Raw genomic sequence first — 26,424 nt, 5'->3', positions numbered from 1 at the left:
CAAGCTATTTATATAGAACATAGAAAAGTTACAGCACAAACAGGCCCTTCGGCCCACAAGTTGCGCCGAACAATTTCCTTACCTTCTAGGCTCATCTATAACCCTCTATCTTACTAACCTCCATGAACCTATCCAAAAGTCTCTTAAAAGACTCATTCGAATCTGCTTCCACCACCACTACTGGCAGCCGATTCCACGCACCCACCACCCTCTGAGTGAAAAACTTACCCCTAACATCTCCTCTATACCTACTCCCCAGCACCCTAAACCTGTGGCCTCTCGTGACAACCATTTCAGCCCTGGGTAAAAGCCTCTGAGAATCCACTCTATCAATACCTCTCAACATCTTATACACCTCTATCAGGTCACCTCTCATCCTTCGCCTCTCCAAGGAGAATAGACCTAGCTCTCTCAACCTATCCTCATAAGGCATACCACTTAATCCTGGCAACATCCTCGTAAATCTCCTCTGCACCCGTTCTATGACTTCCACATCCTTTCTGTAATGAGGTGACCAGAACTGGGCACAGTACTCCAGGTGGGGTCTGACCAGGGTCCTATACAGCTGCAGCATTATCTCCCGATTTCTAAACTCAATTCCTCTATTGATGAAGGCCAGTAATCCATACGCCTTCTTAACCACAGCCTCTACCTGCGACACCGCTTTGAGCGTCCTATGAACCCGGACCCCAAGATCCCTCTGTTCTTCCACACTGCCAAACATCTTACCCTTAATATTATATTCTTCCATCCTATTCGACCTATATAAATTGCAAAAAGAGGAGGCCCCAGCACTGATCCCTTTTGTTTTTTAGTTTTAATTAATAAATTATTTAAAAATGATTATTCAGAACAATATATATATTTTGTTACATTTTGGTTAGGGACCAGTAACTTGTGTCGTAAAGTAGACAACATCTGAACTCCAAGATATTTACTAAGGGAATAAAGCCACAGGATTCCATGGTTTTAAACAAACAGAAGATTATTTCTGTACAAGAGTCAACAAAACAAATAGTCAATAGTACCTATTGCATACACTAACAATCAGAGTCAACAGGAGACAAACATGAATTAGTAGGCAAACTGTGGTCAAATACACCGCAAACTGTACATTAATGGCAGACACCACCAAGATAGATTCCACAAATTTTAATCAGCAACCCACCCAAATGTCAGTGATTACAGTGAATCATAAAGAATCTTAAAAAACTCAGTCTTCCTCACAAGGAATTTTCAGCTCTTATCCTTCAAAGAAGTGAGTCTGATCCCTAACTGACAGCAGTTCTACTCCAACCAAGTTCCATGGGTATAATCTTCACCAAAAGGCACACCGTTCCAAGATCTCTCTTAGATCTGCTCCCAGATCCAGCCTTCTTGGTGCTTTTCTTCCAGCTAAGCTGACCTACTGCTGAGACTGCGTCCCAGTGTGTTGGCCAGGATACACAGCAACGTCTAAATACAGGCACAGTCCCGGTTTCTCAGCCACACTGTTGCCAACAACTGTTATTCACCTCGCAGCTCTCTAGTAGGCAACTGCTATTAGGCTGCCAGTACCCCAACTATCAACAACTGATCTCTGGACTGATACGGTGTCCTCTTAAATTTTACAATAGGTCAGCCTCTGTTCTGAGGCAAGGTCAAATGTATCAAACTTGGTACATTCTGCGCGTTAAATGTTGCAATCTCCAGTCAACCGAAGGTCACTCCCACAGGCACTAACTTACAATGGCTCTGCACCAAAAACACAGATAAAAATCCAAAAATATAGATTCCCTCACAATGTATTAATAGACATATATGTTTAGATACAATATCCTGAATAGATACATTGCTATATATTTAATCAGTGTTTAATTCTAAGTTCAAACATGATACTTCTCAACATGTGGGAGTGTGGGGAAAGTGTAACATAAAAATTAATCAGAAGAATGATCACATAACTGGAAATGAAGACTGGTCTATTATTTCCTCTTTGGTGAAGCTTGGGGTTTGCACTGCATTTTTCTTCCTTTAGAGTGCTCTATTACAGGCACCATAGAAAACCAATTTGCTATTTTCCAGGACAGTATGGATACCGTCCTTGCAGTTTTCACTGATGCGAATAGGTAGGGTGAGGTACACATGCCCCACAGTTCCTCCAACAATCTGAGTGACATTGGTGGAGGCAAACTGGGGTTCAATACAGACAATAAAAATTCTCATCTACTTGTGCTTGACTTAGTAAAATATTTATATTTAAATCACCAATTTACTGCCTGGTGACTGGACTCTAGTCCTCCTCTAGCAGAGTACGTTTCACACTATTTTCTCATTCCTTCTCCATGAATTCAATATTTTCAGGTAATTAATCATAGAATCCCTACTGTGCAGACAGAGGCCATTCGGCCCATCGTGTCTGCACTGACAAAAATCCCTCCCAGGCCCTATTCCCGTAACCTCATGTATTTACCCTGACGCGAAGGGGCAATTTAGCATAGCCAATTAATCTAACCTGCCCATCTTTGGACTGTGGGAGGAAATCAGAACACCCGGAGCAAACCCATGCACACACAGGGAGAACGTGCGGACTCTACACAGACAGTGACCCCAGGCCGGAATTGAACCTGAGTCCTTGGCGCTGTGAGGCAGCAGTGCTAACCATTGTGCCACCGTGCCGCCCAATATTAACATTAACCAAATTAATAATATGAATATTAACCAAAATGAAAATACAGGCTCCTCAGCATTCATACTTCAGAGATTACATTTTTAAATGAAGAACTGGGCTTTGGTTCAGAAGTCTAGATAAGTCTTATAATGATACCTCCTCCCCCCACCCCCCCCCTCCCCCTTGACCTTTCCTGGTATACATGCTTGTGAACATCTGCATGCATGATTCATTTTCACTCATTGTTCAAAGCTAATCGGGCTAGATCAAAACTTGATTGGAAGATTAGTCAAACATCAGTTGTTGGCTATCAGGATGGCAGAATGATAAACTCACACCAAAAATGTAACATAAACAGATCAAATCTCTCATATCAGATATGTATGGTCAATAATATACCAGACCTTAAAACAACACAAAAGTGCAAAATCAAGAATCTGAGGCTTGTTTGTTTGGATGCTGTACATTAGCTGGCAGCCATGATTGAATACTGTACTGTGCAACAGTAATATACTTCAGCATGGTCACCCAGCCAATCCAAACCCAAACAACTTTGGCAGTTTTGTGCTTTCTCATCAAGTAACAGGAACTTTTCAATAGTAGTTTAAGATGCAGATCATCAACCTGGAACAATGATTAGGAGGAGCTAAGTGTGAAATAAGGTGCGCGTAAATCCTGTGTCCAAGGTGAAGATGTTAAGATGATCTCTGGCCTCTGTGGCCATACTGCTTCTGTGCTTAGTACGTGTGGTGCGTTTTTTCCCCCAATACATATACCCTTTCCTCTGTCGTGATCACCTGCCCTGCCTCACCAAATTTAGTAGTATTCTCTAAAACATTTGTCTGGACTGGTGCCTGCTGCGAGTGCCTTTGCAGAATTTTGCAGCGATAAGTTGTTTGGGTGGCTGCACTGTGTAGATTCAATATTCTGGGCTTTGAGACCTATTTATAAAAGAAAGAGAAACAGCACACAGTGAGCACTTGGACACTGCTATGTGTATAAAATTTTTAAAAATCTGCTGAAAGTAAAAGTCATTGCTATAGTGAATGCATGAAATTGTTTCACAAACTGCTGTCATCTCCACAAACTTCATCAGCCTGACCACCGCCCCCCCCTCCCCCCCCTCCCCCCACACACACAAAAATAAACACCCTTTATGATATCTTATCCTATGACATTCATAATGGGCTGCTTGTAACACGCAATGGATTTTATTTATTGTATACCACTTGCTTCTTGGCACAGAATCATCTGTTCAAGGTTGTCTTCTTCTGCATTGTTTGAGATTTAATTTGCAGCATAAAGCTAAGACGGGCATACAATGTATAACATTGCTAGGTCCAGTGACAAAATATAAATCACCTTGCTGGCTGAAGGTGGAAGAGCAGTGTGGGTGCTTTATGTTAGTTAGTGAACCATCTTTCTCACTCTGCCTTCTTTTGCCTGTTGGGGTAGCTCAGAAATAACCTCATTGCTTCTGCTTTGTTCTACACATACACTAAGATATTAGTGAAATTTGGAATAACATTCTCTGAAACTGTTTGAGTAAATATAGTTGATATACAAAGACACAAATTAGCAGTAGGAGTAGGCCTTTTAGTCCCTCGAGTGTGCTCCAACATTTGATAAGATCATGGCTGATCTGATTGTGGCCTCAATTCTACTTTCCTGTTCACTCCCTATAACCTTTGACTCACTTATTAGTCAAGAATCTGCCTAACTCAGCCCTGGGAAGAGGATTCCACAGACTAATAGCCCTCAGAGAAAAAAATTACTCTTCATCTCCATTATAAATAGGATACTCTTATTTTTAAACCGTGTCGCTAGTTCTCATCTCTCCGACATTGGAAAACATAATCTCAGCATCCACCTGTCAAGTCCCCACAGGATCTAATGTTTCAAATGATAACCTAAACTCCATTGGATACAGGCCCAACCCGTACAACATTTCCTCATAACACTTCTGATTTGATTTGATTTATTATTATCACATGTATTGGGATACAGTGAAATGTATTGCTGCTTGCAGGCTATACTGACAAAATATACCATTCATAGAGTACATGGGGAGGAAGAAAGGAGAGGGTGCAGAGTATACTGTTACAGTCATAGCTAGGGTGTAGAAAAAGATTATCTTAATATATGGTAGGTTCATTCAAAAGTCTGATGGCCGCAGGGAAGAAGCTGTGAACAGTTGGAAACTTCTTCCCAGGGCAGAAATGACAATTACAAGGGGGCACAAGTTCAAGGTAAGGGGGAAAGGTTCAGTAGAGATGTGCGGGGAAAGTTTTTTACACATGGAGTGGTGGAGGCCTGGAATGCACTGCCAAGTGAGGTGGTTGAGACAGACACGTTAGCGACATTTAAGACTTATCTGGATAGAGACATGAACAGGTGGGGAATAGAGGGATAAAGGCGGTTGGTCGAGACAACGTGATTGGCGCAGACTTGGTGGACCGAAGGGCTGTTCCTGTGCTATACTGTTCTTTGTTCTATGAATCAGTTGGTACACAATCTCAGACGTTTGTATCTTTTTCCCAAACAAAGAAGAGTTTGTCTGGGGTGCATGGGTCCTTGATTATGCTGGCTACTTTTCTGAGACAGCAGGAAATGTAGACGGAGTCAATGGATGGGAGGCTGGTTAACGTGATGGACTGGACTACGTTCACAACCCTTTGTAGTTTTTTGTGGTCTTGGTCAGAGCAGGAGCCATACCAAGCGGTGATACATCTGGAAAGGATGCTTTTTATGGTGCATTTGTATAAATTGGTGAGAGTTGTAGTGGATATGCTGAATTTCCTTAGCCTCCTGAGAAAGTAGAGGTATTGGTAGACAACCTCTTCATCCCAGGAATCAGTCATGTAAACTGTCACTTGATTTCATTTTTAGTGGCAGAGTGGTTAGCACTGCTGCCTCACAGAGCCAGGGGCCTGGGTTCAATTCCGGCCTTGGCTGACTGTGTGGAGTCTGCTCGTTCTCCCAGTTTCTATGTGAATTTCCTCCGGGCACTCCAGTTTCCTCCCACACTGCAAAGATATGCGGGTTAGGTTAATTGGCCACACTAAATTGTCCCTTAGTGTCAGGGGATTGGCAGGGTAAATGCATGGGGTTACAGAGATAGGGCCTGGGTGGGTTCATTGTCGGTGCAGGCTCGATGGGCCAAATGGCCTCCTTCTGCACTGTAAGGATTCTATGAAACTGCTTCTTACTTGCTTCCAATCCCTTTTTAAATTAGGAGACCAAAACTGTACACAGGACTGCAGTTGTGGTGACACTGATACCTTGTACAACTGTAACAAACTCTTCCTACTTTTATACTTGATTCTCATTGCAATAAACACCAACATTCCACTTGTCTTCCTAATCAGCTCATGGCAATTTTTTGTGATCATGTACCAGAACCCCCAGATCCCTCTGTACTGCAGAGCTCTACAATCTCACCTCAATTAAATATATCTCTTTTGTATTTTTCCTGCAAAATGGAAACAATCACATTTTCCCACATTTTACTCCATCTTCCAAATGTTTTGTCCAATCAATTATCAATAACTCTTTGCAGACTTGTCACAACATACATTCTGTGTCACCTCCAAATTTAGCAAGCAAACATTCCATTCCTTCATCAAGGTCATTGATAAAGGTTGTAAATATTCCATACCTTAGGAATGGTCCTTGTGGCTCTCTACTAGTTACAGCTCGCCAACCCGAAAAATACCCCATGTATCTCTACTCTCTGCTTCCTATTATTTAACCAATATTCTATCCATCCTAATATATTGCCCCCTATACCATGAGCTATTATTTTGTACAGTAACCTTTGATGGACACCTTATTAAATGCCTTTTTTAAATCAACGGACGTCATATCTACAGATTGCTCTTTATTCACGTTACATATTACTTCATTGCAGTAAATGATGATTGTAATTTTCCTGGATTGACTAACTCAGAATGTTCATAACTTATTGTCCATTTCAAACAGAATCACAGCTGGCAACGCAGAGTGGTTCTGGCAGCAATAAGGAATCTTTTACTTTCCTTTGCAGTGAGTTTTGGTCAAAAGGACACTTCTGATAAGCCTATTTCAGACTCCAAATAGGAAATAAAGGATAGCTCCGTGTGTTCAAATGTACTGAAGTATACATTTTGGCATGGATGTTTGAATGGAATGGAAATGGTTAAATGATAGGTATCACTGTATTTGAATTATCTACCCTCTGAAATGGCCTGGCAAGCCACTCAATTCAAGGGCAATTAGAAATGGGCAACAAATGCTGACTTTGCAAGTCCACATCCCATAAAAGAATCTTAAAAAAATGAACATTAATACTATTCTGGAACTGGCCTCAAAGAATGATGCTTCTATTACGTTGAACAAAAGCAAATGGAGTGGGTCTTGTTTGTTGTGTAGGATATTTCTTGTTTGTTTCAAAACCTGGTGCCAGAAAGCCATTTTCTTCTCATTAAAAGTGTCTTCCTGTCTTTGAGTTAGATGACAATTTTACCTAAGGATCAATGTAATAGAAATAAATACCGGTAGCCACTGAGAATGCACATCCAATGATGTTAGTCTCACAACCGTGCTTTTGAACCAGGTGTGAACATCTGAATGATGAACTCAGAAACAACAATAATTAAGACAATTGTTCAATTTTTTGACAAATGTGGAAGAGCATCAGAAATACGTCAAACTAATTGATGACTTCCAGAGAGAGATCTTTATTAAAGTACATGAAAGGTCACATTGAAGCTCTGAAGTTAGAAATTATCTCAAGGATTATTGCTTTTCAGTTCTCCCAGTCGATGATATCAAGTATATATCCCTCAGTATGTGGAGCACTGGAATAAAAAGTGCTTATACTAGTACTGACTGTTCAAGACACAAACAAATTAGATGTGGCAAAAACACTTGTCTGTTTATGATAAAGTATAGCATATTGTTTCCCACTCTTATTTGCCTCTTCTTTCAACTCAGAATATATTATGATGTTTGAATGACGTCCATGTGATTTCCGTAAAATTTTCACATTGCTATCATCATTATTAACCTTCCATTTGCATTGCAGCCTCTGCTGTCCCTAAAAAAGTCAAGAATTAATCCAAAGGCAATCAATCACAAATAATAATAAGCAGCAGTTAGTGGAAGGCAGTATTTCATGGCTCATGATGTTTTGAGATTCAGTTGATTGAATTGCTGCCTTGTAATGGACTGCCAGCCATCTATTATCCAATATGCTACATATGAAGGAAAGACATAACCTAGTGAAAGACAGCCCAATATTTCTCACTAAAACTTTCTTCCTGCCTTTCAGATGGACCACAAATATTATTTCCCTGTAGAACGCCTTTGTCGGTGTCCTAATCTTGTAAAGCTTTGCTCTTCCTGTCACATGACTCGAAGCCATAATGTCCACAAGGTTGAATTTTAGCAAAAAGTGCCTGTGGTAATGGCAGATGGGGTCCAAAAGAAATGCTTTGAATCAGAAAATAAATGGAGGACTGCATCGAATTTACAATAAAAAAGGGTATAATGCATTGTAAAATTTGGAGGAAGTTCATAAATTGCTAGAATTTTCTTCCCACATTTTAAGGTATCAACTGCTTAGTAATAAATACCAAACTATGTTATTTGCTAGATATTTCTGAAAAAGTCAAATTATTATCTGGAGCAATTAGTTTATTTTCTACATTATATTTTATCAAGCCTCCAACTCAATTTTTACAGCTGTGCAAATGGCAAAATATAAAATAATACAATAAGGGTCTTGCTTTTTTTTTATGTAGCCCAACCAATTGTACTTTCAATCATGGGGCCCCAAGGAAAAGATGCATCAAAGCCTTCAAAATTTCTACCTGATCAGCAAAATCGCCAGATCAACCAACATGAATTTTCTCAATCGAGAGCATGTATTTGGTGTTTATGACAGGAAACCAATTTTCAAAAGCTGATACAAAGCTCCAAATATGTAATCTATCTTGCTATTAATATAATGCTCTGCCTAAGCATTTCTTTCATCACACCTCAGCACTCCACTCTTGTGTTATACATTTTGGAACAGTAACCTGTACAACTTTATTCAGGCTCACTCAATGCAGACTCATGCAAATGTACTCGAGTATAAAATTCAACAAATAAAATGGAATGCCTTTCTGAGTTAGTTGAAAACAAACTGTGGGATGAACTTTAAGTTTTCAATGTTTACCAATGGTTAAATATTTATTTCAAAGGGACAGAAATCTTATGACCCTGAGCTATGATATGTGCTGCAAATCACAGGATTTCTGTTGCCGGCATTTCTTTCCTAGTCAACATGGAGGGGTTCGGGAGACAGAAGAGAAGACGTGAGAATTGCATATCAAGCACGTAGTCTCAGCATTCCTTGTAATGGCCTTCTCTCTCTCCATGTCACCGGCTGCAATTAGCTATCCCAGATCCTAACCTTGGCTGAGTGCTCCAGTGGAACCTTGTTCCAATCTTCAGAATAATTTTTCTCTTTTAACATCATTTGTATCTTTTCTGATCTTGTTGCACCCGTGGAAATATCTGATTCTTCAATGCCCACGCACATTTGCAGAAGTCCGCACTACCTACCAAATGAACGCTGCCCAGGAAAGTAAGCCAGGGTTGCAGCAGGATCATAACAGAGTGGGAGTTGCTGTGGAGGTAGCTACTGACCACCATTTTTGTCATCCATTTTTCTTTCGAAATAATTCCAGATGTCGGAAAGATTTTTGTCAAACAAAGAATAATTAATACCAGGAAAGGTAATCCGAGTAGAACAGTGGAAGCAAACACTCAAGTTGTTCACAATGGAGTTGGTTGCTGTGGTGGGAGGGATTCTGAATTCCTATGAAAAGACGAGCTAGATGGGCTGAATGGTTATCATCCTTTTTTTGTGGAACAAATTTCAGCTTTGGCTCTCTTGCCTCTGAATCAGAAGATTCTGGCTCAGATTCAGAAAATAAATTCAATCCCATTCCTGGGCTTGATCACAAAATTCAAAGGTTGACATGCCACTGTAGCATTGAGGGAGGGCTCCATTGCTGGAGGTGCCATTTTTCAGTTGAAACAGTAAACTAAGGTAAGATCCCATACAATATTTTGAAGAGGAGCATGGGAATTATTGCCAGTTTCCAGGCCAATATTCATTCCTTAATCAACATCACAAAAATAGATCTTCGGTCATTTTCACATGGCTATTTCATGAGTTAGCTGTGTACAAAGTGGCCACCCCATTTGTTGCATTACAAAAATTTCAACACTTCAGGAGTCTTTGATTGGCTGTAAAGCACTTTGAGATATTCAGTGGTCATGAAAGGTGTTTTTTGAATGCAACTATTTTTTAATATAATATTGAAAGTTTTTAAAGTAAATACAAAGGCTTCCACTAACAACACCAATGTTTTGTTAATAGTTAGAAAATGGAAATAATCTAATTTACCACAGTTAACATAGGCATGTATCCAAGGATAGTGTTGGATCAAAAATCGCTGCTTCCCATATGATCCCCAATGTCTATTGACCAACTCCCAATCACTCACTTTCCCCATTGCTCATTCATGTCTTCAGCTACCCGTTATATGCAAACTGAAGGGTATGCATCTTCAACTACTCACTTACCCCCATATTCAAGACATCTCCAAATGCTCACAACATCATGCCTCTGCTCCAAATATCCCATACCCCAATACTAGTCTTTGCCTTTAATATTTTCTACCACCTGTGACTGGTAATTCACTATCCTTCACTATTCCTCTACCATTAGCCTTATTCCTTCAGTACATAATATAATACCCAAATCTCATTATTTTCCACCCTTTATACACTTTTAATCTATTCATTTCATCAAAACTCTTACTTAATCTAACTGGGCCTGCCAAATACTTAGCAGCCCTTTCATGAATATATATTTTCATTTATCATGAAGGTTGCCACTGGAGATCTCCCTTCTTGCAGAACACCCTTTCACTGCGCATGAGTAACACCACAGGGAATGAACTAGTACGTCATAAAATCAGTCTATTTTTGTCTTTCGTACTTGCTGTGTCACATCGCGGGCATCTCACATTTATGAATTGAATTGGTTTAAATTTCACATTCAAACATTGGCAATAAATAGATGGGGATACAGAGAACTTATGAATCTGAAGTGAGGAAAATACATGGATAAACTTCCAAGTAAAGGCGTCTGATAAAAATGAATCATTCTTGAATAATAAATAATCAAGCATGAGCATCCATCAAATTCCACCAATAAAATACAGCATAAAGCAAGACCCTAAAATTATTCCGTGTATTATTTTAAATTTTATTTGTTACCATCTTGATTTTCCCATGAAGGTAAGCACTTGTTACAGGAAATAAGGTTCCTAATATAATATTTTCTTATATAAGTTAATCAAACAAACATTTCCTGTGGTTGAAATGCCTGTAAAATGTTTTCTGTTGGTGGCCTTTGTCTATGTGAGAAGTGAGACTCAGTAGTTTTCAGTCCTTCATGGTTAGTTGAAGAAATTCAAGCCATTTGGTTACAGTTCCCAGCCTGTACAACTTCTAGGAATATTTCTGATGGACAGCAAGACTATCCATTCAGAGAGAATCTGGGCAAGATGTTTCCAAATCTTGTCTCCCACCAACCTGGTCTAGCAATGGGAAAATCATTAAAAAGAAATTGTAGAAACAATTTTACCTGAAGGAATTATAGGTTTCTATATTCAAAGTGTTGTTTACGGTGCATTTAACATGAGGTAAATTAAAGTTCAAATAATGCCAACATTTCAAAAGTGGAATCCTTATATTTCATAACAAACCCTTTCCTCAAATGCATTCATGAGTGTTCACGTTAACAGGAAATGAGCCTTCAAATAAAAGTCCTAAATTTAAAATGCTTTTATCAAAAGATTCTCCTTCAATATACCAAAGGGGCAATTTTAACCTTGCCTGTCCAGCATAAACTACAAGTGTAGATAGTTAAAGCTGAACATGGGACTCACCTACTGATCCTGTAGGTTGCTATTCTGACCTGCTTTTCTGAGCAAGACAACCGCCAGAAATTGTTGAGATTCATCTGTAAGTATGCAGGTTGGACTCTACTGACATATTTGGAACCTGACTGCCACTTTAACCTAGGTCCTGGCATGGGATACAATTGTGGTTTTTTTCAACAGGAAGAGGAGATGGAAGAGGCTCCAAGTAGACAAGCCATTTCATTTATTTTTACTGGGGCCAAGTCATTTCAGGTCTCCTCTGGCCCAGGGCCCACCTCATGATCTATTTCGTGTGCCAGGGACCATTTCTTTGGACTGCAGCAGTGGTCTCCTGCTCCCTGGCATTGTGCTCTTCCCCCTACCATCTCCGGCCAGCTGATAAGGCCCAGAAGTTAAAATTTCCCAAGCCTCAAATCTTGCCAGTCTCCTTGGCCTGCCTGAGGTAAAATCAAAAAACTTATTGCTTCGGAGTTATTTGGCAACAAAGGAAACAGGCAAGTATTAATATTCATCCAAAGCCTGGTATATTTTGTATTCTCTTTGCTATGAAAGGTTCAACCAATGGATGATGAAGTCTTGATTTGGCAAAGTTCTGCTGGACTAGGGAAAATAGAGAATTTACCATCAATAAAGATGAATTGCCCTGGAAGTTCTGAGCTGATTTTAAATATGTTTCAAATTTCGCGTTTCAGCAGTTCCTACATCAATTGTCATGTGACCACAAAGTGGAGTCATAAATAGAAGAAAGAACTTAAATGAGACCCCTCCACTGCACATAGCCTCTTTGATAGAAGATTCCTGATCCGTATTGTGGTCACAGCACAAAGCAGAAGGCTGAAAGTTAAAGAGCTGCTCGCTGCACATTTATAGAAATTAATTTATGAATATGTGGTATGTGAGCGGGACATTATTTACTTACCAACTTGCATTTAGGAAGGACACTACACTATTTCTTTTCCAGGAACCAATTACTTGTCTTTGGGAAGATGTCCTGTCAACTTCTTTCCCATTCCCTCCACCAGCATGGCCACTTCTCCTCCCCCACCGACTTTCTAACAGCAAAGCTAACTTTGGCACTTGGGGAGATCTGTTCCTTTTGTAAATATGTCATTGACAGGGCTGAGGTGAAGGTTAATAAGGGAGGAGTAGTAGTACTGTCACTGAACTAGTAATCCAGGGACCCAGGAAAAGGTTCTGGGAACTGGGCTTGAATCCTACCACAGCAGATGGTGGAATTTGAATTGAATAAAAATCTGAAATTAAAAGTTTAATGATGACCATGAAACTATTGTCAATTGTTTTAAAAACCTTCCTTTAGGGAAGGAAATCTGTTGTGCTTACCTGGTCTGGCTGACATGTGACCAGACCCACAGCAATGTGGCTGACTCTTAGAATGCCCACTGAAATGGCCTTGTAAGCCACTTAGTTGTCCACTACAATGTCAATAAAAAGGAATGAAACTGGACAGACCACCCGGCATTGACCCAGGCACCGAAAACGCCAATGGCAAGCCCAGCCCTGTTGACAGTGCTAAGTCCTCCTAACTAACATCTGGGCACTCGTCTCAAAGACTAGTTATGCAACAGTCTGAAATAATCATACTCTCAGAATCATACCTTATAGATAATGTCCCAGACACCACCGTCCCTCGGAATGCCCTGCCTCATCTGCAGGACAGCCCAGCAGAGGTGGTGGCACAGTGGGAGTCAGTTCGGAGGGCATGGTTCTGGGAGTCCTCAAGGTCAATTCCAGACCCCATGAATTATCAGACTCAGGTTAAACATGGGCAAGGAAACCTCCTGTGCAGGACGTACTCAGGGTGGAGAACTTCAATGTTCATCGCAAAGAGTAGCTTGGTAACCCCACCACAGACATGGCTGCTACACTAGGTCTGTGGTAAGTGGTGAGGGAACCAACAAATGAGAAAAACATACTTGATCACATCCTCATCAACCTGCCTGCCACAGATATCTCTGTCCATGACAGTATTGGTAGGAGTGGCCATCTCACAGTCCTTGTTGAGGCGAAGTCGCGTCTTGGCATTGAGGATAACGTCCATCATGTTATATGGCACTAGTACCGTGCTAAATGGGATAGATTTCTCGAAGAGACCTAGCAACTCAAGACTGGACATCCATGAGGTGCTGTTGCCATCAGCAACAACAGAATTGCACTCAAGCAAAATCTACAACCTCATGGTCCAGCAAATCATCCACTTTACCATTACCGCCAAGCCAGTGGATTATCCCTGGTTTAACGAAGGGTGCAGGAGGACGTGCCAAGTGCAACACCAAGCATACCTAAAAATGAGGCGAAAACCTGGTGAAGCTACACAGGACTACAAATAGCATAAACAGCAGTAATAGACAGAGCTAAGTGATTTCCAACCAACAGATCAGATTTACAAATCTGCAGTTGTGAATGGTGGACAATTAAACAACTCATGTAAAAGGAGGTTCCATAAATATCCCATCCTCAATGATGGAAGAGCCCAGCACATCAGTCCAAAAGATAAGGCTGAGGTATTCGTAACAACTTCAGCCAGAAGTGCCAAGTGGATGATCCATCTCAGCCTCCTCTGGAGATCTCCAGCATCACAAATGCCGGTCTTCAGCCAATTTGATTCACCCCACCTGATTATCAAGAAACAGCTGAAGGCATTGGATACTGCAAAGGCTATGGGCCCTGACAATAATTCAACAATAGTACTGAAGATTTGTGATCCAGATGTTTCTGAAAGCCTAGCCAAGATGTTCCATACAGCTACAACCGTGCCATCTACCTGGTAATGTGGATAATTGCCCAGGGATGTCCTGTACACAAACGCAGGGCAGATCCAACCTGGCCAATTACTGCCTTATCAGTCAACTCTCAATCATCAGTAAAGTGATAGAAGATGTCATCAACAGTGCTATCAAGCAGCACCTGTTTAGCAATTAGCTGCTTGCTGCTGCTCAGTATGGATTTGGCCAGGGTCACTCAGCTCCTGACCTCAGTACAGCCTTGGTTCAAAAGTGGACAAAAGAGTTGAATTCCAGAGGTGAGGTGAGAGTGACTGCCCTTGATATCAAGATAGCATTTGACCGAATGGTATGAAAGAGCCCGAGCAAAACTGGAGTCCTCTGTATAAAACTGGTGAAAACCCCCGACTGGTTGGAGGCAGAAAGGAAGATTGTCGTGGCAGTTGGAGGTCAATCATTTCAATTCCAAGAAATCACTGCAGGAAGTCCTCAGGGTATTGTCCTAGGCCCAACCATCTTCAGCTACTTCACCAGTGACTCACCTTCCTTCCATCATAAGATCAGAAGATGGAATATTTGCTAATGTTTGCACAATGTTCAGCATGATTTGATATTCCTCAGATACTGAAGCAGTCCATGTGCAAATCCAGCAAGATCTGGACAATATCCAGGCTTGAGCTGACAAGTGGCAAGTAACGTTTGTGCCACACAACTGCCAGGCAAGGACCAGCCCGAACAAGAGAGAATCTAACCACCATCACCTTTGACATTCAACAGCATTACCATTGCTGAATCCCCCACCATCAACATTCTGGGGGTTACAATTGACCAGAAACTGAACTAGCCTTACAAATATTGTGGCTACAAGAGAGGTCAGAGACAAGGAACCCTGTGGCGAGTGCTGTCTACCATCTACAAGGTGCAAGTCAGGAGTGTGATGGAATACTCTCCACTTGCCTCGGTGAATGAAACTCAAAAAGCTCAACACTATATCTGGGACAAAGCAACCCGCTTGATTGCCACCCTTCCCACAAGCCCCCGCCACTGGCAAACAGTGTCAATAGTGTGCACCACCGACAGGATGCACTGTAGGAACTCACCAAGTCTCTTTACACAGCACCTTCCAAACCCACGACTGCTACCATTTAGAAGGGCAAGGGCAGCAGAGACACATGGGAACACCATCGTCAAGTCACTCACCATCCTGACTTGGAAAAATATCGCTGCTCCTTCATTGTCGCTGGGTCAAAATCCTGGAACTCCTTCCCTAACAGTACCTACACTACAGGAAGTGCAGCAGTTCAAGAAAGCAGCTCTCCACCTTCTTCTCAAGGGAAGTTAGGGATGGGCAATAAATGTTAGCCAAAACAGAAATGCCCACATCCCATAACTGAATTTAAAAGCAATTAAACACCATGAAGTGAGTTTTATTCTACAATAAGCCTAATAATGGATTGGAAACAGCGAATACTGTAAGACTGTGAATAATGTAAGCATTATTGAAATAGGGTTTCTGTTTTACCTGTGAGAATCTTGCACAAAGAAATAGATCTAGGCAAGCATCTTTTCAACAGTGATTCAATGAGAAAGTACAATCGTATCTTTTGTTTCCTGGCACAAATTTAGGTATCAATTTTATTGGTTTGTGGTGCTAAAAAAAAGAGGGAAGAGAAAAACATAAAATATAAAGCAAATTTCTCAATGTAATTCTGGTGTATGCCATTGTGCATTTAGCTACTGTGAGAATAGAATTGGATTCTATGCAGGTGAAATTTGACCAAATGATTAAAATATTTGAGTAATTCACATTAATGAATACGCAAGTACATTTTTGGAGAGGGAGGGAGAGAAAAAGAAATGGAAGGGATAAAAGCAAGTTGGTTAGAAAAAGACAAAGTTCAGCTTCCGCTGTGAGTTTTAAATATTGCCAAAAGGGCCGTAAAGGTCATGCAGGATGTATTATTGCATGCACAGGTTACTTAAACTCCAAGGGACAACACTTTAACATTTCTATCTAGCAAATGTCAGTCAGTATTTATTTTACCCTTTGGCTACAGTTTAAGTATCAGCCCTTTAATAACATTTCATACCATCCAGTGTTTCAAAGATCAACAGTATACAAATTTGACCATTTTGGAGAGTGACAGTGTTAAAATATTGACCGATTTATAAATAATAATGCTCAAACCCCAAGGACATCATTACATCATCAAATTCACTAACTTTAATGCCAAGGTTTAAAAAAAACTTTAGCTCCTACAAGCGGAGAGTTATAGTCAATAATTCTTTCACTCTTGCCCTTTGGCTTCAAACACTGACCAGAACTTCAACTTCAGTAAATACTTTGAGGGCGATACACATTGTGAATCTTTTCTGTCAATACTAGGGAATGGAATATTTTTCTACTTGTGTGTGTTAGCATGAAGTACTTTCTTGGCAGGAAACTATAGTAAAATTCCCAATCAAACTGAGCAGAAATCTGATTGTAACATTGTGACATTGTCATTTCCTTCCCTATCTTTACAATCTTTCTGACCAAGCCGGACATTTTAATAACCAGTAATGCTGAATATTGGGCAATTCTGTGCCTTGGATGAATCTTCCGTGAACTGCATTTAGAATGGCCTTACCCATTTCACTTGCTCATTTGTTAATAACCCGTATTCATTGAGTGCCATTAACATAGTAAAATGTCCCAAGGCACTTGTTTAAGAAATTCAAAAAACCAGATCACTTAGCTGATGGGGCACTACTCTGTTAAATGTGAGCGTCTTCATTCAGACTACCATAGCCAATGGTCACTTAGAAAGAAAAAAATGCTATTGTCAAAGCAGGTGTGATCTTACCAGCTTGCCGTGCTGGTCGATTGCGCCGGGCATGAATCTGATCGCTATCTTACCAGCTATCCTTTTACCAGCGAGAACGGCTTTGCACCCAGAAAGGGTGTGAAGCCTATTGGCATAAAAATGACTGCATTTAAATCCCCTTACCAAGATCGGAATGGCTGCTTCCACCCTCCCAGATGCTTCCCCCTCACTGGCGAGACGTCACGCTGGCGTGAATCACTACTGCTCTGTAGTAGTGGAGACCAGGTGCCATGGCCACACAAGGGGGAATCGGAGCCCATTGAAGCCCCCAGGTGATCGGGGGCATGGCCATCAGTCTCCATTGGGCAGTGCCAGCCTGGCAGTGACCACCTGATACCCTGGCAGGGCCCGGTTGGGCACCATAAGTGTGCCAGGGCAGTGCCAAGGGGTGTGACCTAAGTGGGGGTAGGGGTGGTGGAAGAGATCAGGGGTCCACCAGGGGACTCATCGGGAGGGTCCTGATGCCCCAATGCTGGTGACCTGTGTTGGCGTGGGGGTTGACAATGCCACCGCTGATGATGGGGTGGGGGGGTCTGATGTCCGTGGGGTGGGTGGGAGGAGGTCGCTCATTTAATTAGCAGATCGGGGCACCATGCGCAATGGTGCTCTGAAACAGGCTTCACCAGTGTACCAGGTCTTCCCCCTCTTCCCCAACATCCCCTCCCCCCCAAACAACCCCATACTGGCACAAAGTCCCCAGCTGTCAAGAAAATGTGAGTGCCGAAAGATTGCAGTGCCGAGTTCGCCCAAAAGACCAGCACGGAGGACGCCCATTTTCATGCTGTTATGGCACTCGGAATTTTTTGGGGAAAATTCCGCCAAACATCTTTTTGTGTAGCCGCTATTATTTTGTGGGCAAATACGGTAGCCAATTTGTGTATAATAAAGTTTCACAATCAGTAATATCTAAAATGACTAGATAATCTGCTTTTAAAGATGTTGACTGAGGAAACAAAACCCTTCAATAGTGCCTTTGGTTCCTTTACATCAATGGGCAGGAAGATCCATGGGCTTAACATCACATCTGAAAGATGGTACTTCCAACAATGCAGCACTTTTGTCATCACAGTATAGTGTCAGCTTAGATTGTGTACTGAATTCCTAGTGTGGAGTGGCGGTCAGGGAGGGAATGGAACTGTCAGAGTGAAGAATTAACTTGTGGGTGTTGGTACATGCGGAAGTCTGGGAGTGAGGGGGGTTTGTAATAGAAGAAAGAATTGTTAGCATTTTGGGAACTCGACATCCACATTTAACCGTTGCTAAGTTCTGAGCACACAGAAAACTCTTTGGAATGGGCTGATCTGAGATAGATAAATACAAGTAGTAAATTAACTCTACCTTTAACCCTGGATTCTAGCCTGTAACTGCCAGTGCTTGGGTGTGTCCCAGGTTGTGTGAAATTTACCAGGTTAACAAGACAAGAGTACAACAGGGAATGGTGGGGCTAACAAAATTGATAGGCTGAAAAACCCTTAAATATCAAGTTATGATAGTTGTTTCTTTTCACGTAAAATAATTTTTTCCTCAAACAACCTGTTCTGAGGATGTGTTTTCATGACTTTGGAGCAGATTTCCAAGGCGTTGGAGGACATTTCTTCCATCTTAGACTTTTCTGGCTTTGATGTGAACATCCCAGTCACCCTTCTAAACAGCATGGGAGCTGTTTGTGCAACTTTATCTTGGACCTCCGCTGACGAACAAGAGGAGCAGCAGCAGCAATACCAGCAGCAGCAGTGCATAGTCTGCACGTTCTCCCTGTGTCTGCGTGGGTTTCCTCCGGGTGCTCCGGTTTCCTCCCACAGTCTGAAAGACGTGCTGGTCAGGTGCATTGGTCATGCTGGATTCTCCCTCAGTGTACCCGAACAGGCGCCGGAGTGTGGCGACTAGGGGATTTTCACAGTAACTTCATTGCAGTGTTAATGTAAGCCTACTTGTGACACTAATGAATAAATTTAAACTTTAAAAACTTTAAGTTGCCTTCTCCTCAGTTACCTGCCACTCCACAGGACTGAGAGGGTGAACACAGAACTCCAGGTTGCAAGAGATGATATCATCAACATGAGGTTTTAGAGGCAGAGGATCAGCTTTCTGGAGATAGCTGAGAACCAGTGCCTCAAGTGGTTCAGACTCTGGTGACAGATCATTGCAGACATCTTCACCCTCCTAGAAAAAGACCACCTTCTAAGTGGATCAGGTAGGCATGTATTGCCAGTGCCAAGTTCACCAATTCACCTTCAACTCCTTCCAGGAATCTGCAGGATTTTCAATCCTCTGTGCAGTTGCACAGCTCAGGTGACCAATGCCATTTTGCCAAAGTCAACAATCACGTCCACTTTTGCTACTGATGAGGATAGCCAGATGAGTGGACTGTCAGATGTGCTGCTCTGGCTGAATTAGAGCGAGTCATAGATTGCATCCCTGTGGCAATCAAAACACCCTTAGATCAATCAGCAGGATTCACCAATTAAAAGGGATTCAATTCTATTAATGTTCAGATGGTATGTAACCACCAGGGGATTATCATGTATATCTATACAAGATACCCAGGAAGTTGCCATGATGCCCACTTTCTGCACCAGCCAAGTCAACTACAGATCTTTATAGATCCAAACAGAATTTGGATGTTTATTTGGAAGCAAGGGCTACCCTCTAAGGATCTAGTTGATTACATGTGAGGATTCCCACTATTGATTCATGGGAAGGGTGAGACACCCTTGGGGTCCTGTGCATAGTTTTATCTGAAGGATAGAGGGAGCGCAATGGAGATTCATAGAATCATTGAATCCCTACAGTGCAAAAGGAGGCCATTTGGCCCATCAAGTCTGCGCCAACCACAATCCCACCCATGCCCTTATCCCATAACCCCACATATTGACCCTGCTAATTTCCTGACACTAGGGTCAATTTAGCATGGCCAATCAACTTAACCCGCGCACATCTTTGGACTGTGGGAGGATACTGGAGCATCTGGAGGAAACCCATGCAGATACGGGGAGAATGTGCAAACTCCACACAGACAGTGACCCGAGGTCGGAATTGAATCTGGGTCTCTGGCACTGTGAGGCAGCAGTGCTAACCACTGTGCCACCATGCCGCCCCAATGTGCAATGGAAATGGCAGGATTGTATTATGAGGAGAGATTGAGGAAACTGGGCCTATATTCTCCCAAAGGATGAGGCGTGATCTCATTGAAAACAAACTACATTCTTACAGGGAGCAACAGCGTAGATATAGATAGGATGTTCGCCCTGGCTGATGAGTCCAGAACTAGGGGACATAATCTCAGAATAAGGGGTAGGACATTTAAGACAGTGATAAGCAGGAATTTCTTCGCTCAGAGGGTGATGAATCTTTGGAATTCTCTACCTCAGAGGGCTGTGGAAGCTCAATACAATTGCAGCAGGACATCTTTATTTCTGCACTTAAACCCTCTTGTGATGAAGACCAACAGATCATTTGCCTTCCTTGCTGCTTGCTGCACCTGCATGCTAACTTTTAGTGATTCACGAACAAGGCCTTTCTCCGTTTAGGGAGGAGTGGGATGTTGCTGGCAGCGTTCCAATGTTGAGGCTCCATCAGTATAATGCTGGTTCTTTCCCCATAATTGTAGAAATACTTCATTCTGTACCTTGCCAGGGTCCCTTTAAATCAGGGCTTGAGTAGTCAGGCGCGGATTGTCATTACGTCTACACCAGCTTTGATTTGTTAGGAAACCTGGATGTGGGATGTTAATGCTATGGTCAAATTAAATGGCAACCTGCAAATCTACTCCATTATTTTTTTGGGTTTCTAACCAGCTAATGGCCTCCTCTGCAGTGGGCAGGTCTGGATGTTAAAATTTGGTCTCTGCTGTGGAGCTTAAACCCACTAACAAAGAGCAAAAGGTTGTATCAGTAGATCAAGATGCCTTCATTGTCATAGCACTCAAGATTACAAGAATTTTCTGTTCTATTGAGGCTATGGTGGTCAGGGCACCACTTTCAAATCAAGATTACCACTTTGCACTTGGTTTTAGACTTGGTGTTAATTTTCCCAAAATGCTAATTTCCATTATATTGTCAGAATTATGAATTTTTAAAACTACAACATGTTTCTGCATGTCAGCAACCATTTGCTTTACACATCACAGGGAATACATTGGGCAGCATCTGATTGCAAGTCTGGCCAATTATTACAGTTTTTCTCATCTATGTTTGATTCCCTTATACTTTATTAACCATTATCGGCTGAAAAACAATTTGAATACAGAGTAGAAATCTGCAGTTGGCAGGATAGGGCTTAAGGAGTTAATAGTTTGAAGTATTTCCTCATTCTGATCAGATTTCTGTGATTGGGCAAAATTGGAAACTTGACAGGACAAATAAATGACAAAAATTCTAGGTGGAATTTTCGGAGATATATCTAGCCCACAACCATTACTAAAAGAGTGTTTGCAACAAATCAGTTTATTTTCCTTTCCTCCCGCACTCTCTAGCGTTCCTTTTCCAAAACTCAAGCGGTCATTCTTCAAGTGTGAATCTAGACAGTTGCCCATGATTATAAAATATTTTCCAGTGCTATATGCAGCGACACCAGAGACAAACAGAACAAAACACCCTTATTCTCTGAATCATGGCCCAGCAGTGTGTGATCCTTTGCATTAGCTACTGTCTTTTTTTTTGTAGTTTTATGTTGCTCGCTGCTGTTCACGAAGGTTCGTGTTAAAACTGCCTAAACTAAATTTACATAGGAACGATTGAGAGGGATTTTCATCCCATCAATCTGGGTTTGATTCAAATCCAGGTCCCAGAGATGAAAGGACAGTGTGCTAACCCACTGCACCACCCAATCCCCATATGACCAACCTCCAGTCACTGCTTGAAAATGTTTCCAGGCCATGATAAATACTGTACATTCAGCATGTGGTGACATTCTTGTCAATCACATTTACGTTTCACCGCCAGAATTTAACACTCCCTAAAATGATCTATAGATACAGAAAGGGGGCACCTATTCACGGAAATGCTGTAAGAGACAATTGGCCTCATCATTCATTCAGGGAAGTAACAACTGCAAAAATATAAGAGCACACATTAATGAATTAGAAAAGGTTCAAATACTGGATGCAGCTGGAGAGTTGGCAACAGTTTCCCTTTAAAGCTCAGACCTAACCAGAGGAATGTGCAGTATGCAGGAATGATGAGGAACAGAACTGTGCACTCAGCATTCTGAAGTATTATGAGCTGGCATCTGAACCATTGCCAAGTTAATAGACATTGAAAGATAATGACTTTGAAATTGTGTGTTAAATTGCGTTTTTGTTTTGCACATTTTTGACCTAATTGACAGGGGTTTACCATTTTGCAGAGTTAAACTAATGGGATTCTTTTTATGTTAAAGTTTCATTTAAATAGCTACTGAAATTACAGCGATGGTAAACCGGTCCAGTAAAAAGCTATCAATGAATTAATGCTGCCGTTGCTTTAGTTAATAAAATACCAAACGATTTTCAGAAAAGCACTGCAGTGTAAGCCAGTTAAGTTTCTAGTTCCCTTGGCCTTTTCACGTTATGGTTTGACTTTAGCCAAGAAACACATGCTTCCCATTGGGAATCCAATTGAATTTTGGAATTGTTTTATGAAACTCTATTGTGTCTTATAAATACATAAAAACTTAAAAGAATTCAGGGAAAATAGCGGTTTAGCGGTAATGTCACTGGACATGGCAGCTGCTGGAATTTAAATTCAATTACTAAAATCTGGAATTGAAAGGTGGTCTTAGTATTGGCAACCATAAACTATCAATTCTCATAAAACCCGTGATTTATTAATGTCCTTTAGGGAAGGAAATCGGCCAACCTGGTCTGGCATACATGTGACTCCAGATCCACAGTAATGTAGTTGTTTCTTAGCTGCCCTTTGAAATGGTTGAGCAAGCCACTCAGTTCAAGGACAATTGGAAGTAGGCAACAAATCCTGGCCTTGCCAACGATGCTCACATCTCACAAAATAATAAATTCCATATGATTGTGCAGAATAAAGGAAGCAATGTATGCTTACAGTTGTATCTACACACAAGCAGTTCTGATACTATAAATTTACATTAGCTTTATTATCCTTATGCATATAATCTGTAGGCATAACTTAAATAATCATTGAAAGGTTTCAACCAACAAGAAATCTACAAGCTATCCTAGTGCATGCAGGTATCCTTTTATACAAGCATTAGTTGATTGCATTTAACCATATCTGCAGAAAGTGTCTACAGCTTAAGTATCTTGGGCTCTGAGTTGCAGAACAGGAGTCTGAATTGCGGACACTGAGTGGGCATTAGAGAGTGGGAGAGTTACCTGGACACTGTGTTCCAGGAGGCAGTCACTCCGTTTAGGTTAGGCAGAGCTCTAGAGTTGGCCCTGGTCAGGGACAGGAGGATGCGACTGAGAGTCAGGCAGGGAAGGGGAACCTGCATAGGGTGATGAAGCTGCTTCAGTCCCTCAGTCTCTCCAACAGATACAAGGTGCTTGCAATCTGTGAGGATGAGGAGAAGAGTTGTAATGTTGATGAATGGACTGACCATGGTACCTTGATGAAGGAAGCCATTTAAGTGGAGGGAGTAAGGGGGGAATGTGGAAGTGACAGGAGACAGCATAGTCAGGGGGATTGAAACTGTTCTCTGCAGTCGGGAGCATGAGTCCAGATGGTTGTGTTGCCTGCCTGGTGCCAGGGTCCAACATGTCTGCTCAGGGCTGGTGAGGAACTTGTAGTGGGAGGGGGAGGATCCTGTGGCCGTGCTCCACGTAGGTATCAGCAACATAGGTAAGACTAGAAAAGAGGCTCTACATCGAGAGTATGAGGAGATGGACACTAAATTAAGAAACTGAACCTCAAAAGGTAATAATCTGAGAAGTATTAAGTGAACCATGTGCAAATTGACAATGGGTAAATAAGATTAAAGAGGTGACTCAAAGACTGGTGTGGGAGAAATGTGTTCTGGTTCATGGGGCACTCGCACCAGTACTGGGAAATGTTGGAGCTGTATCATTGTGAACTTGTACCGTTGGGAACCTGAACCGCATCCAGACCAGTGTTCCAGCAAGTTTAATAACTGGGGAAATGGTGAGGGTTTTAAACTAAACAGTCGGGGTAAGGAATCAAATTTGGGAAGATGTGGTAAATCAAAGTGCAGAGTCAAGGCAAGTGAGAAAGATATTAACATGGGAAATGATAAACAGACTGTGGCAGGAAGGGACAGTGAGTACAAATCTAAGAATAAGTCAGCAGATAAGGCTAGAGGTTACAAAAATAATAAAAGAACAAAACTAAAGGCTCTGTATCTGAATGCACATAGCATTTAAGACAAAACAAATGAATTGATGGGCAAAGAGAAGTAAATAAATATGATCTGATAACCATTACAGAGGCATGGCTACAGGATTGGGACTGGAATATTGAAGGATACACGATATTTAAAAATGACAAGAAGCTAGGACAAGATGGAGGGGTGGCTCTGTTAATTAATGATGGTATTACCACAATGGAGAGGGATGACTTCAGTTCAGGAAACCAGTTATAAACCAGTTATACAAAAACAGTTTGGGCAGAGATGAGAAATGATGAATACAATAAATTTCTTGTGGGAGTAGTGTACAGACCTCAGAACAATAACCACATGATAGGACAGGGTATAAAAGAAGAAATAATGGAAACTTGTCAGAAAGGTACTCTGATAATCATGTGGGATTTTAATGTACGTGTAGACTGGAAAAATCAGGTGGCCAAAGGTAGCCTCAATAAGGAATTTATAGAATATTTTCACGATAGTTTCTTAGAATGGAACATTCTGGCGCAAAACAGAGAGTCGGCTGCACTAGATCTGGTTTGCACAATGAGATAGGATTAATTAATAACCTCATAGTGGTAGCACACCTAGGTAGCAACAATCATAATATAATGGAATTTAACTTTCAGTTTGAGGAAGTGAAGAGCGGGCCCAAGACTAATATTTTAAATTTAAAAAGGGCAATTATGAGTAGAAAGTAGAGCTACCTAAAGTAAATCAACAAATTAGATCAAGGGATAAGTTAATAGAGATGCAGTGGCAGATATTTAAGGGAATGTTTCGAAATACATAGAGTGGATACATTCCAACGAGAAAGGACATTTCCAAGGGGTGGACCCATCATCTGTGCTTAACTAAAAAAGTTGAAGATAGTGTCAAACTTAAAAGCATATAATTGCACAAAGATGGGTGGCAGGTCAGAAGTTTGGAAATAATATAAACTCCAGCAAAGAATGACTAAAAATTAATAAGGAGGGAAAAATAGAGGAGAGAAAGCTAGCTAGAAATATAAAGATGTAGTAAGAGTTTTTGTAAATGTTTAAAGAAGAAAATAGTTGACAAAGTGAGCGTTAGTCCTTTGGAAAGTGAGTCTGGGGAATTAATAATGGGAGATAAAAGATGGCAGATGAATTAAACAGGTAATTTGTATCGCTCTTCACTATAGAGATTACAATCCCAGAAATAACTGTAAATCAAGAAATGGAATGGAGGAATTCAGGAAAATTACAATCATCAGGGAAGTGGTACTGAGAAGAGTGTTGGAGCTGTGGGCTGACAAGTCTCCTGATGGATTTTATTGTAGGGTCTTAAAATAAGTAGCTAGTGAGATAGTTGATGCACTGGCTTTAATTTTCCATAATTCCCTAGATTTGAGGAAAGTTCCATTAGATTGATAATAGCAAATGCAACTTTATTCAAGAGAGACATTTTTTCACGGTAACTTCATTGAAGCGTTAACGTGAGCCTACTTGTGACACTAATAAATAAACTTTAACTTTAAACTAAACTAGACAGAAAACAGGAAACTACAGGCCAGTTAGCATAACATCTGTTAAAGGGGAAACGTTGGAAGGTACAGCACCAGGGACCCAGGTTCAATTCTGGCTTTGGGTCACTGTCTGTATGAAGTTTGCACATTCTCCCGGTGTCTGTGTGGGTTTCCTCTGGGTGCTCCGGTTCCCTCCCACAGTCCAAAGATATGTAAGTTAGGTGGATTGCCCATGCTAAATTACCCCTTCGTGCCAAAGATGCGTAGATTAGAGGTATTAGCCATGGTAAATGCACGGAGTTATGGAGATAGGGTGAGGGGAGGGCGTGGGTGGGATGCTCTTTCAGAGAGTCAGTGCTGACTCGATGGGCTG

General features: G+C 41.3%; 1 protein-coding gene across 2 annotated transcripts in view; it reads right to left on the bottom strand.

The window, feature by feature from the left end:
• The window catches only part of gtdc1 (glycosyltransferase-like domain containing 1), a 302,215-nt gene that overhangs the window by 13,421 nt on the left and 262,370 nt on the right, over nucleotides 1-26,424 (bottom strand). The window contains exon 10 of one of the 2 annotated variants that reach the window (XM_078228012.1): nucleotides 15,901-16,029. The exons of the other annotated variant lie outside the window; for it this stretch is intronic. Coding sequence (XP_078084138.1) covers nucleotides 15,946-16,029 — 84 coding nt within the window. The 3' untranslated portion in view covers nucleotides 15,901-15,945. The remainder of the gene's footprint in view (nucleotides 1-15,900; nucleotides 16,030-26,424) is intronic. 2 annotated transcript variants of the gene reach the window in all.

The sequence above is a fragment of the Mustelus asterias genome, chromosome 14 (assembly GCF_964213995.1).
Source record: "Mustelus asterias chromosome 14, sMusAst1.hap1.1, whole genome shotgun sequence".
NCBI lineage: Eukaryota > Metazoa > Chordata > Chondrichthyes > Carcharhiniformes > Triakidae > Mustelus > Mustelus asterias.
The sequence above is the reverse complement of the archived record's forward strand: the minus strand, read 5'-3'. Positions and strand labels throughout refer to the sequence as shown.